Below are 12944 nucleotides of genomic sequence, written 5' to 3'. Positions count from 1 at the left end.
TGTATGTCTCAATATTTGAAATTATTCATTCTTTTTTTGCGATATCTATTCGTTCTTTTCCTTCCTCTATTCTTTGTATCATATTACATGGCAGCATCATCAGTGATATTATCAGACGCGATCAATGGTATCATCGCATTTGATAATATCACTGCGCTCACTTTAAAAGCATTATTAGAATATAATCGAATAAGTATAACAGAAATAAAAAAAAAATATATATATATATATATATGTATATATTTTGCGTATGAGAATAAATAAAAGGAGTCATAGAAGCTGCAATAAAAGAAAAAATCATAAGTGTAGAATGCATATAATCTCAACGGACGACGTATCGAGAGAAAGATGGCAAGTATATGAGATAGAGCGCATGGCTGCGGCGGCGGCAGCGCTGCTCAATATCTATCTCAATATGTATAACGATAATATTTGATAGCTGGATGCTCTATGCAACAAAAGCAATTTTCTATGAACTTATTATGTTTCTATGAACTTATTATCGATTCTTTTCGCGGCGGCACTTTTGATTTACTTTGTTTTATATACATTGCCATAGATAAATCCTCGAATAGTCTCGCTGCAATGAAGAATGCTTTTTAGCGGCAGTCTTTATCGAGTTGCGTCGCGCGAAGCACTGTATTCGATGTGAGTGATAACAATCTGTAAAAGTATTCTGCCAATAGTGACGGAATATTTTTGCATGTTGAATGAGTTATGTGATTAAGTGTTACGTGATTATATTTAGAATGAAGAATTCCGAGTCTCCAGCCAAACGGCTAAAGATTAAGGAAGAAGAGATTAAGAATTCCGATGAGTCTCCAACCAAACGACTAAAGAGGAAGAGGAAGAGGACGTTAGCATCGAAGAGGATGTTCTCTTCACCGAAGAGAACGGTGATGAGAGTGTTCTCTTCGATGAGAACGTTCTCAATGAAGAAGAAGAGAAGGAGGAAGAGGAGGAGGAAAAGGATGATGATGATGACGAGGAAGGATTTCTTCATATACATCTCTTATATACGACTTTTTTTTCCATTTTAACATTGCCGAGTGCATCGAGTACATGATATACCTCCTCCACTTACAAAGCGAAGAATAGTTATTCCACATCCTCGAAGAGGCGGTGGAGGAAGTGGAAGAATAAAAGGAGGAAGAGGAAGAAGAGAAGAAGGAAGAAGAGGAGAAGGAGGAGGTAAGTAAAAATATTTTTATATTAATCGTCATTTTGGGGTGAGTGTTATGTCCTGCAACGCATTTTGGGATGGATGCGGGATCCGCGACGGCGGCGGCGGCAAGTTCTTTCGATCGCGATGCCAGCGCTGCCTGGTGGTAGTATCCGTGGATTCGAACCCTCATTGCTCAATACTATAACAAAAGAGAGGCAAAAATTATATTATTTCATTAGTACTTATAACAAAAAGATATATTGAACAAAAATTTGACAAATTATTCAACGTAAATAATAAACAGAACTATAAAAATATATATAACAAATATAAAATATACAGACGTCCTCAATTGAGTCATTCTTAATGCTTCAATATATATAATAAAAGTTTACTCGGTTTACAGAAATAAAATTATTCAGACATTACTTGTATAAATTATGATCGAATATATTTATTGAATATATTTAAGTCTCACTGTAGTCATCCATAGAATTAAAATCTTGAAAGAATTTTAAATATCAAATGTTCCATTGTAAACGAATAAGGATTGTTTCTATTAAACTAAAGCAATTTTATCGAAATATAATAACTTATAGAGATAATGCATTATAGAATTAAAGACAGTTCAATTGTATAACGATCACCGAGAAATTATATTCAAATTTTTAATTTAGTCAAAGTTAAGTTATATAAATTACCTTCATATTATTATAAGAGAGTCTAATACAGAAACCGCAATCAAGTTTTTGCAATTTATATTATAAGCAATAACGATCAGAATTAAAGTTTTTGTTACCACATCAGTGTTTTAGAATGTTGTGAATTTCAACATTCAAAGAATTATAAATGATATGAGAATATGAAGGAAGGAAATTTTTTGGAAGGGAGAGAAAATGTGTTAGAGAAGATATGGAAGAAAGAGGAAAAATGAGAGAGAAAATTGAGAGAGGGAAGTAATTATGAAGGGGAAAGTGATCGTATGATTTAGAGGTATGGTTTTGGCAATGATATCATTTTGTTTGTTATTACCTTGTCTTTGCTTTTTTATATGTATCATTTCAGATATCAATCTTTTATTATACGAAGCCTCTTTATGTAAAATTTTGACTTCATTCCATTTAAAGTTATGATTTAAGTTCATGCAATGGTCAGAAATGATGGTGAACCCGTTCTTTTTTTGATATCTGAAATGTGATCTATTATTTAATTTTCGTTTTGTTTGGCCTACATAACTGGCATCATAGTCTTCACACGAGATTTTATATGCTACATTTTGATTAGACAATGGCTCCAGTTCATCCTCTCTTTATACTTTTAAGTGTGTTAGGAATGGAATATACCAATTTATAATTGAATTTAGGAGAAATTGGTAAAAGCTTTCTGAAATAGATTTAACATTGAGAAAAATTTGTCTTTATGTTTTGTGTTAATCTTATGTGTGAAATTATTACTGTGGATATAATATTTTATTCTATTATTAATAGTAGAGAAAATAAAAGATAGAGAATAGCCATTGTTAAGGAATATTTGAATGGTATCAATTAAATTTTTTTGGTGCGATCCTTTTGAAAGTTATTCTATCTTGAAATTAAAGGATCATTTAGAATTAATTTTAAAAAGAAGTTAATCAAAATCAAGATTTACGTATCTTTACGAAAAATGATTACGAAGCAATGTTTGAAATAAATGTTTTAAAGCTTAAAGCTAACTTTCGAATGCTTCAAATTATTTTTGTATGCAAAAACTTTATTATAAGCCTTTATCTTTAATTTGCTTTTTTTATTTAACATTGAAACAAAAGAGATCATTTTGCTTCAACGTTCAATAATTCGGTGAAAAAGAATCGTACAACGTTCAATAAAAAAGCAAATTCAAGGTAAAGATTCATTCTTTTGATTGCTGTAAACCGCATTTTTGTGTGAGTTTTATTTCACGCCATAGATCTTCCTAAAATTTGTATAAAATTTTCACATTTGACGAATATCCATTTGTGTTCGTATAGCTCCATAAAGAATCAGTCAGATTGAAATATTAATTACCGATTTCGAAAGTAGAGATTTCAAGCTTTAAAAGACTTTTTTAAACATCTCACTACGATAATTTTTAAATGAATTATTACCATTTAAGAATATAAAAAATTTGTGAAAAAACTTAGTGGCCAACTCAGTGGTTTTTTTGCATGTGAGTGAAAACATTGACATTTTGACAGCAGTTACTATTTTGCGACGATAGAAACAGCTAATATAATATCTTTTTGAGTGCAGTTATTGTCTTAGAGCTAAACGAATATCATATATTAGGTGTAAAAAGAAATCCATTATTTTTGCATGAAATTGAATGGAAAAATAATGGATTTCTTTTTATTACACCTAATATTTACACAGATCGAAACAATACTGAATCATTTAAAAATAGTAAGATGTTAATATTCACACGAGATAAACACATTCAATCTTTCCATATATGAAATGTGCGTTTCCATATTTTGCGCAATGTAAAATTTATTGTTCTCTATTTCATGTTCCATTACAACTGTTTATAACTTTTAAATAGGGCTCGGTCTTATTTCAAATAAATTTATTTATAATAAGATATACATTTTAAATAAAATAAAATTTAACAGTTAATAAGTATTTATTATTTAAAATAAAATCATGTGGATTTTTCACCTGGTTGGCGAAGGGTTAATACTATTAAGTATCAATTATAGGCTGTATCAATTATAGCTCTAAAAAAAACTGAAACGTTATATTTAGAAATGTATATTCATATATTCAAATAAACAAAGTTATTAAAATATTTTTTATTTAAATTCTATTTAAAACGTTTATTTGAAATACATATTTCTTACTTTATATTTTAAGTAAGTTTCCGAAACCTATTTTTTATTTAAAATAGGAAATAGCCTTCGAAAATCTATTTAAAATAAAAGACAAGTTATTTTTATATTTTAAATAAAAGTTATTCTATATTTTAAATAAATTAATGCATTTTCGAACCCTATTTCTTATTATATATTTTAAATAATTTCTTGTGACCTATTCCTTATTTAATATTTTAAATAAGTTTTTGAAATCCTTATATTTTTTATTTCAAATATTGTAAGTCGTATCAGTGATTTTACTCCTACGATTGTATATTTTACATAAGTTTCTGGAACTTATTTTATATTTTTTATTTTAAATAAGTCGTATCAGTTATTTTATCGAGTTCTGCTTTTAAAGCATTTCTAACGAAACATATAACGTTTTTTTCTTTTTGCCACACTTATATATATTCTGCAATCAATTGTCTTAAATAATATTAAGTTATTCAGAAAATTCATTTCAAATTTTGTTAATTCAAAATTATGTACATAATATATTTATTGCGAAGTTTTCGACTATCTGACGTGAAAGCTCAAAGTTTTCCTTAAAAATTCGTTTTTAAAAAATGTCTCTATGATTTTTTGTTCTGAAACCTGCTTTACCTGCTCACTCGCGAGGCAACATTCCGACTCATAACTGTGTTACAAATCATATTAGATGTAGTAAAAAGAAATCCATTATTTTTGCGTGAAATTGAATGGAAAAATAATGGATTTCTTTTTCTACACCTAATATAAAAGATACAGATTTCTAATGCTAGAACTTTGCTGTATCGAATGGTATAATTGCCTATTTTATTAAAAAAATAGAATATATATAAATTTGAGTAAAAAATATGACTATATTTTCATTGTAATCATTACGTAGTAGTTATAGAAGCAAAATAATATTATATTTTTAGTTCAAATGCATATATATTCTATTTTTGAAAAAATTGACATTTATATCATTCGATAAAGCAACGTTTCAGCTTTAGATGCAGAAATTGCATGGTTATATTGTTCTGTAAATAAACAAAATATTTCAGGTTGAAACTTTTGACATTGTTAAAATTTTGTGTATAAAAATTTATAATTACAAGTACACATATAATTAATCTTGGCTCATCAGTTCTTCTTTTAATTTATGTTGTTGTTAACAAAATATATTGTTTCTTTATTTTATTAAAACATCTAATTTTTGCGCAATGAAACTTATAATTACATTTTAAATACTTAAAGTACTTATACAAAAAAATTTAGATTAACTTGGTCATTATATGCTTTTCAAATTTTAGTATTGTAATAAGAAAGTAATAAGTAACAAATAAAGTAAATAAACTATAAAAATGTGTTTAATAAAAATATGCTTGAAATATAACTTAATTCATATGTATATAACTTATTTAAAATATAAATATTAACACATTTGTAAAAATATAACCTTAAAATATAATATAATCTTAATGTTAATATTTTTAGCGAAATAAACATCACGTGCATGTAAGATTGCAGAGATGAATATTTCTGAAATATAATTTGTGAATGTAGCATGATTATATGAACCAAATATCGATTTATCATCTGGAGATAAAAAGTGAACGTATTATTTTCAGAGCTATGTAGTTTACATCTACTTTGTCAGGGGTCAGTAGTGCGCGGCAACATTTTGCGGTTACAGGTTTTGAGCTGTTGTGTCCTCTCTCAGATTTCTATGTTTCCTCATGCATCTTGTATTCTTAGTATTCTTACATTATGATAGATGGTATTCTGCAATCTGCAACAATTCGCCGGCGGTATCGATAAATCGTTTCGCTTGTGAAGTAGGTAATCTAGCCGCATTATGAAGCTAGTAAGGTACGTAAAATACGTGAAAATTATATAATAAAAAAAAACATAATAAAAGCACTGATTTTTCTATGCATGCAATGAATTATGTATGTATATGATTTCTGTGAGAATGCAAATAATTCTATACGTGCACCTAACCTATACTTTAAACGTTTTTGCGCGAAAACACTGATATTTCTTCAAAGATTAATGTTGTTTTTGCAGATTTTTGATGAAACTCAGTCACGAGACTGTGACGATAGAATTAAAAAATGGCACTCAAGTTACCGGCACAATTACAGGTATGTCAAAGTGACGTTTTGTTGTGTGACTTGGCGTCAAGTAGCGTTAGGTTAGAAACAAATGTTGATATATAAAGGATATGATCAATGTTGCAAATTCTTTGAAGTGTTTTTTAATTGGTCAGTTTGTAAAATTCTTACTTTTATTGGTCCATCAAACTTCAAAATATTTGTGTTGAGATTTTGACCACAGCTAAAATAAACACCAATATGGCAGATCTATTCGTAATTAAAAATTTTAAGATTTTTTTGGGTATAGATATATAAGAATATATTTTTGTGAAAATGTCAGAGAATAGAAGTGTTACCATAACATTTTATTATAATAACAATTATAATAAACAAATAAACTTATTATAATAACAATTTGATAATGACGTTGCATTTTTTATAACTATAATGATAAGCAGTTAAGCTGAGAATATGCTAAAATCTTGGGAAAATCACTTTATGTACCTCGCACCATTGCGTTTATTTAAAATAAAAAAATAAATTGTAATAAGTAATGAGTAATGTTACCTCGTTACAAATTACGACTTACAAAAGTTGGATTAACTTTTTCAATAATGAGTAACTTTTTCAGCTTGTTACAAATAATGACCAAAAGACCTTCCAAGCCCTGTGTTACCTTATAGTTCTACTGAAAAAAAAATCATGTCACATAATTACATTATGAAATCATGTAATTAAAACAAGTAAATTATGTAATGGATTGTTCCAAATTAATACGTTATTTTCTAAAATAACATAATTTGAAAAATCACATGATATGTTTTTTTTTTCTATTTCTATCATTTAATTCTTTAAAATTCAATAACTATAAAATCACATGATGGACGAAATTATTTCTAATATGATTTTCCGAATTGTAATTTTAAAATCACGTATTGATTTGGAATAATCCATTATGTGATTTACTTGTCTTAATTATATGATTTTGTTATGTGTAACTGATATATATGTATATGATTCTTTTCAGTAGGGATAATAAAAAAAATTTCTCACTTGTCATTATCATTATAACGGAGTAAGGATAAGAAAAGTAATGGTGTGACAAGTAACTAATGATTTCCATTCCCTCTATGTTATTAATTTTAAATTAATCCTTTTTATTTTTTCTAGTGAGTGCATGCATTGGTGTACTAAAGTCATTGTATACAAATTAAATGTAAAAATGTGTGTTTAATATGAATACAAAAATAAGTTAAAATTATCAATGCATTTTATTATGCTTTAGATAAAGTATATATTTTCTAATTTAAAATAATTGCAATTTTACTTTTATTCAAATTAAATCAATATATTACAGCTTTAATATGTGCCAGTGCACACTAGTGCATCCAATCGAAATTGTTATTAATCATATATTTCAGAACTGAGATTTAGTTGCATATTTCTGCCGATTAGCTTAGGTCTTGTCCATCAGCATTTAGGTTGCAGTTGAAATAAGAGATAGAAATCAAACTGAAAATCGGCTGAAATGTGCAATTAAATTCCAGCACTGATATATTCATATGTGATCTAATGTCATTTATTATTGATAAATTATTTTGCTATAGGTGTTGATGTTGCCATGAACACACATCTAAAAACAGTAAAAATGACAATAAAGAATCGTGAACCAATACAATTGGAAACCCTTAGTTTACGAGGAAACAATATAAGATATTACATTTTGCCTGATTCATTGCCATTAGAAACATTACTAATTGATGATACACCGAAGGCTAAAGCCAAGAAGAAGGAAGCTGCGAGAGGTATGTTTATGTGTCTAGGCATATATTTATGTGTCTAATAATAAAACAGAAATATCCAATGTTGAAGCAAGTTACAGATAGTAAAATGTTCCACAATCCATTTGTTAAAAGTATTCAGTGCTGAAAGGGATAAGTCAACAAGTATTAATCCTATATTTATATTTTTAATTTTAACTGATAAGAGATATTTTCTTTTTATTTTATTTTTTTGCAATCATTACAGTTATATGATAAAGTTTTCTTTAGTTATATTAATTATACTATTTGTTTGTAGGTGCTGCCCGTGGTAGAGGACGCGGCGCCAGGGGCGGTAGAGGTGGTAGGGGTGGACGAGGTAGAGGGAGAGGCAGGCGATAGTGACATTCAACATATTCTTCACATGTATTTTCAACATACACATTTTTCTATCTTTGTGAAAAGAATCATTATTCTGCTAATTTTATAAAAATGAATCTATGCGAAGCTGTTTTCTTGATATAGCCCTATAATAAATTTCAAGATAACGTGGACATTCATTTTTAACAGATTTAAATGTAGAGCATACAAGCATTCCGATATTTTAATCTTGTATTCGATTTTATTATCTTAATATGCTTGTAAAGAAATATAGAAAATTTGTAAAATTGATTTTTGACCATTATAATTACATCTATGCGTGCTATATAATTAGCCATAATTTTCATTGTAATATAATTCATTTAACGTAATGTAAACTCCTTATTTGTTAATTCTATTAATTTGAATAATCTAATATTAATTACAATTTCATTGTATTACAAATTTTTCTTAAAAAGGAGTTACAATTTATAATTACAAGGATATCATGCTAGTACAAATTACATTTATTTCATTTGCGCCAGAGCGTGTGTGCGCCCACCATCCGTACCATTGTAAAACTCAAAGATTTATAAGACATAATAGATTTAGATCAATATATCTACGATAAAATTACTATTCGATATAACTAGAATGATATAAGATTTCCTCTGTAATTTAAATATATTGAGGACTTTCTGAATAAAACAGTATGGTTAAAAGCAGTTTTTATCAGTTTTAAGATTTAAATGTCATTTTGCGTATCAAACCAAGTTCGCTTTTGTTATGTCCGCGTTAACGAACTTCAACGTACACTCGTATATTCGTCTAACCACTTCTGTCAACATTTACGTTACACGAAACCCCACGACTCGTGACAATGTAATTCGCACGTCGTTACTCGCGACGATCCCGTCCAAAAATGTTCGCACATGATTATGTGGAAGTCATCAAAAAGGCTGATCATCAACTGCTTACAATTTGTCATTAGATGCGGCCGCAGTAACTTCGATGCGGATGATTTAGATGACATTTCGGATTACGACGTCCTGGATGTTCCTAGTAATGTAGCGATAATTGCCTCTGTTGCCGCGGAGAATTATCTCCGTTATTATGAGAAATGCATTTATTTAAAAATATTCAGTTTAATCAGTGAGAAGAGTTCTTATTTTGCCGTATAAGTAAAAATAATTAGATCGCAAAGTGATCATTAAATTTTTATATAATTTTTTAATGCGATTTATACAATTTATATTGACGTGATTCATACAAATTGTTTATACAAATTTGCTTCTAAATGTATATACGTAAAAAAATGTTACTATTGGATTTTTACAAGACTATTTGGATTTTTACAAGACAAAATCTATTGAGATGAGTCAATATGCTGCCAAATGAATTTGAGCCAAACTGAGATAAAAATTTAAAAGTTTAAATTATAGTATTATTAACCTTCCGGAAATATTTTTAACCTTCCGGAGGGTCAATTACAGATCTATTGATCAATTCATTATAAGTCTATTTTTCGTTCTTGCATTAGACTCTGCACTAGAACTTTTCTCGCTTTGACTAAATATCAAATATGCTTGTTTTATTTTAAATTTCAAGCATATATCTACTAATTCAATCACAGAAAATAGATCTTATATAAATTTGTTCATCAGAAGTATAAAATTCAATTTTTCTTAGATTTTTTTGGTTATTTTTATTAAAATATATTTAACATTCATTTTTCTCAATACGAATTGTGTCATTTTGATTTCTTAAAATTAATTAACTTTTATAATTTAATACAAATTAAATGGATCTTACAGATCTAACATTAATAACCATGTTGCAGATTTTGACGTCAATAGGAGAGTTAAATATAATAAAGTGTCTGATTGATCAATTCTAATCTTATTAGATATATTAAAATTTTATTTGATCTAATCTAATCTTATTATATATTATCCTAAAATATTATATGATATGAATCGAATTTTATACTAAAAGCAAATTCGATTGGATGTTCTCAGTATGCACTGCATACTGAGTGCGCATCAAAGTCGTCATATATACAGATTGACGTAAAAATGTGTGTTTAATATAAATACAAAAACCAGTTAAACTGTGAAAATTTTAATACACTTTATTATACTATTAGATAAAGTATATATTTCATAATTTCAAATATTTGCATTTTATACTCTGATCAAATCAATGGTTTTAATATGCACTAGTGCGTCCAACCGAATTTGCTATAAAATTGATTAATAAAAGCAATTGAAAAAAAAATAAGATAGCAATAATTGTAACAATCTCATAGTATATCTCAAAAGATAAATTAAGTCGAAGATATACTACCGATATGTCGCGGTTTGTGAAATGCTGGCATTGTAATAGAGAAATCGCGGGTGGGATTAATCTTGGCAATAATAAAAATCATTATTGATTTTATTATCTTGGTTCGCTCTCGATTCTTAACGGCGTAAATCAGAGCGGAAACGATCGATATTGCTGGGGGTAACTTTATAAGGAGACATGAAGTGCTCAAACGAATGGTTCAATGTCTTTGCAGTGCATTTTCAGCCGCAAACATTCGCGCTACCAAGGCAACCGCGCCAGGACGATCTCCAGCATCGACCGGACGCGCCGGGAGCGAGGAGGACCTCGCCGCCGGAAGTGGTGACCAAGGTGCTGCAAGCTCTCGAAGAGATGGGCGAGCCCGTGGGATCGTCGACGGTGGAAAAGATGCGCGGGGCTTCGTCGAAGTCCCTTGGGTACCTGCTGCATTCGGGAACATCGTCGACGAGGATGAGCTAACAGATTCGCCACTTCGCAGTTTCGATGAACTTCTGCCCTGTGGAGAGTTCTGTGTCCAGAGTTCTTGGTATCTCAGCCATTTGGGACTCTTGTACGTGCGGACTCTCAGAAGAAGCGATTTTCGTCCATAGAATATTTGACGTTCGTTCTTGTGATTTTACCTTTTTCTCTCTTTCTCTTATACGGACGTCTAAGTCTTAATTGTAATAATATTATATGCGCGTGTAGAAATAAACTGCATACGATACTTGAAAGATCCGGAAACTTTGCAGTTTAGATTCCTTATCGAGAATCATTGATTGCGTTTTTCATATGCGATTGTGTATTTGTCTGGCTATATGTTGCATATTGTTGTATTTACTTCACCGAAAAATGTATCAACGGCGAAAACTATTACAATAAAATCTTGTTACGACAAACTCGGTCCAATTTCCGAGTTGAATGAATTCTTTGCATTGAAATTTCGTTAAATTTCTGATTGATCGTTGATTATATTAATGTAAAAAAACAACTTCATTTTTGTAGACCATTTCGTGGAAATTTTTGCGGCAAAAAACATTCGATCGTAATTTATCGAAAATGTTTCTAGAAAAGTCTTTTCATATACTTGTATAAAATACTATTATATCAACATGACTATTGTTGTTATTTAATGTATAATTATCACACAATAAATATATTTTATTTTACTATTATTTTAGTGTTTTTTAGATGTATGAACTAAAATAAAAGAAAAATTGGTTGTCATCAATCTTTCTTATTAAAATTATTCATTTTTCTTATTTTTATAATCTAGAGAGATTACATAAAGGAGTATGTAAAATGCATTTAACAGATGTTTTATTTATACATTTGTGATTTATTGATCGGTACAAATGAGCGCAATTAAATTAGTGAATGAAGTTGCGATACGCAACATTTCTTTTAGCGGATTTAAGTGGATGTACTAGTGCGCACAATCTGCAAGCTGTGTACACAAATTTATTTTAACGTCTATCGAGAGAGATATATGTCACACATAATTACTTCAACTGAATAAAATTAATTATATTATAACAGTTATATTATGTGAATAACACTCATGATAATAAAACCAGCTTAATTTTAATGCTATTTTCATAACAAATGAATAAACAGTATGTAATAAATATTTATAATAATTATTCCTTTTTAAATTATTTTAAATTCAACAAAGACGTCGAGACTCGGAATGTAGTTATGAAAAAATATTAAAGTATCAATATTTAAAATAGGGTAAAAATATACAAAATTATAAAGAAATATATAACAATATTCTGATTGAATGATAGAACAAATATTTTGTTCTTAGTAAGGAATTATATCATTTCCTTCACCAAAATCTGCTTGTGTATACCAAAGATCTTGCATACTACGCAGTATCTTTTTAAGTGAATTAAGTACGGCAGTTTTCAGTGCGTATTTAGTGCATGCAATAACTGAATTCGCTGTTCATCGAAATCCTTTTACAAGAATCCGATAACGCCGCAAGCAACGCGCTCGCCTGACGATCCGGTCTTCAGGCTCTCTTCAGTTCCGCCGCGGCCGAGATCGTCTGGTTTCGCGTGGATCACCAGAGCTCTGCCAATCGCACCCCGGACGCCCACTAGGCTCAAGTAGTGATCCATGCCGTCGATATGTGCCACTCCGTCCTCTCCGACCTCAATATTACCGAGATCACCAACGTGACGTAACGGATCACTCGGTGCTCCGTGATTCACCTGAAACGCAATTACTCTTCGTTTACTGTAATGTAAAATGGAGAGAGGGAGTGTGTTATCGCGCGGAGGAAATCGCGACGGCTCAATCCGCGAAGCGTAAGGCTATTAATTTGTGCTAATCGTGTCGCATTTGCATTCGGAGAGTTCGATGCAACAACGATAATCCGATTTCTTCTGGAATTA

At 29.5% G+C, this 12944-nt stretch overlaps 2 protein-coding genes across 3 annotated transcripts in view; one reads left to right on the top strand and one right to left on the bottom strand.

The window, feature by feature from the left end:
* Positions 1-785: 785 nt before the first annotated feature.
* LOC108692560 (probable small nuclear ribonucleoprotein Sm D1) lies at positions 786-8469 on the top strand. Of its 2 annotated transcripts, XM_018200866.1 has the most exons (5): positions 786-1191; positions 5630-5870; positions 6069-6145; positions 7705-7902; positions 8177-8469. In XM_018200866.1, exons 2-5 carry the CDS (start codon positions 5857-5859, stop codon positions 8257-8259), a joined length of 372 nt encoding a protein of 123 aa, XP_018056355.1. In that variant the 5' UTR covers positions 786-1191; positions 5630-5856; the 3' UTR covers positions 8260-8469. The 2 variants fall into 2 exon arrangements, with proteins under 2 accessions (XP_018056355.1, XP_018056356.1); XM_018200867.1 differs by lacking the exon at positions 786-1191 and having other exon boundaries at positions 5588-5870.
* Positions 8470-12107: 3638 nt separating this feature from the next.
* Positions 12108-12944, bottom strand: part of LOC108692557 (superoxide dismutase [Cu-Zn]-like) — an 8547-nt gene continuing 7710 nt past the window's right edge. The window contains exon 3 of the mRNA XM_018200864.1: positions 12108-12761. Coding sequence (XP_018056353.1) covers positions 12507-12761 — 255 coding nt within the window. The 3' untranslated portion in view covers positions 12108-12506. The remainder of the gene's footprint in view (positions 12762-12944) is intronic.

This window comes from Atta colombica, unplaced genomic scaffold (assembly GCF_001594045.1).
Source record: "Atta colombica isolate Treedump-2 unplaced genomic scaffold, Acol1.0 scaffold77, whole genome shotgun sequence".
Taxonomy (NCBI): Eukaryota; Metazoa; Arthropoda; class Insecta; order Hymenoptera; family Formicidae; genus Atta; species Atta colombica.
Note: the sequence above shows the minus strand (reverse complement) of the source record. Positions and strands in the feature narration are given on the sequence as shown.

Excerpts from the sequence above, each read along its gene's own strand:
- LOC108692560 (XM_018200866.1), top strand. Across the intron at positions 6,146-7,704 it reads AGTTACCGGCACAATTACAG|GTGTTGATGTTGCCATGAAC; the intron begins GTATGTCAAAGT and ends ATTTTGCTATAG. Across the intron at positions 7,903-8,176 it reads GAAGAAGGAAGCTGCGAGAG|GTGCTGCCCGTGGTAGAGGA; the intron begins GTATGTTTATGT and ends ATTTGTTTGTAG.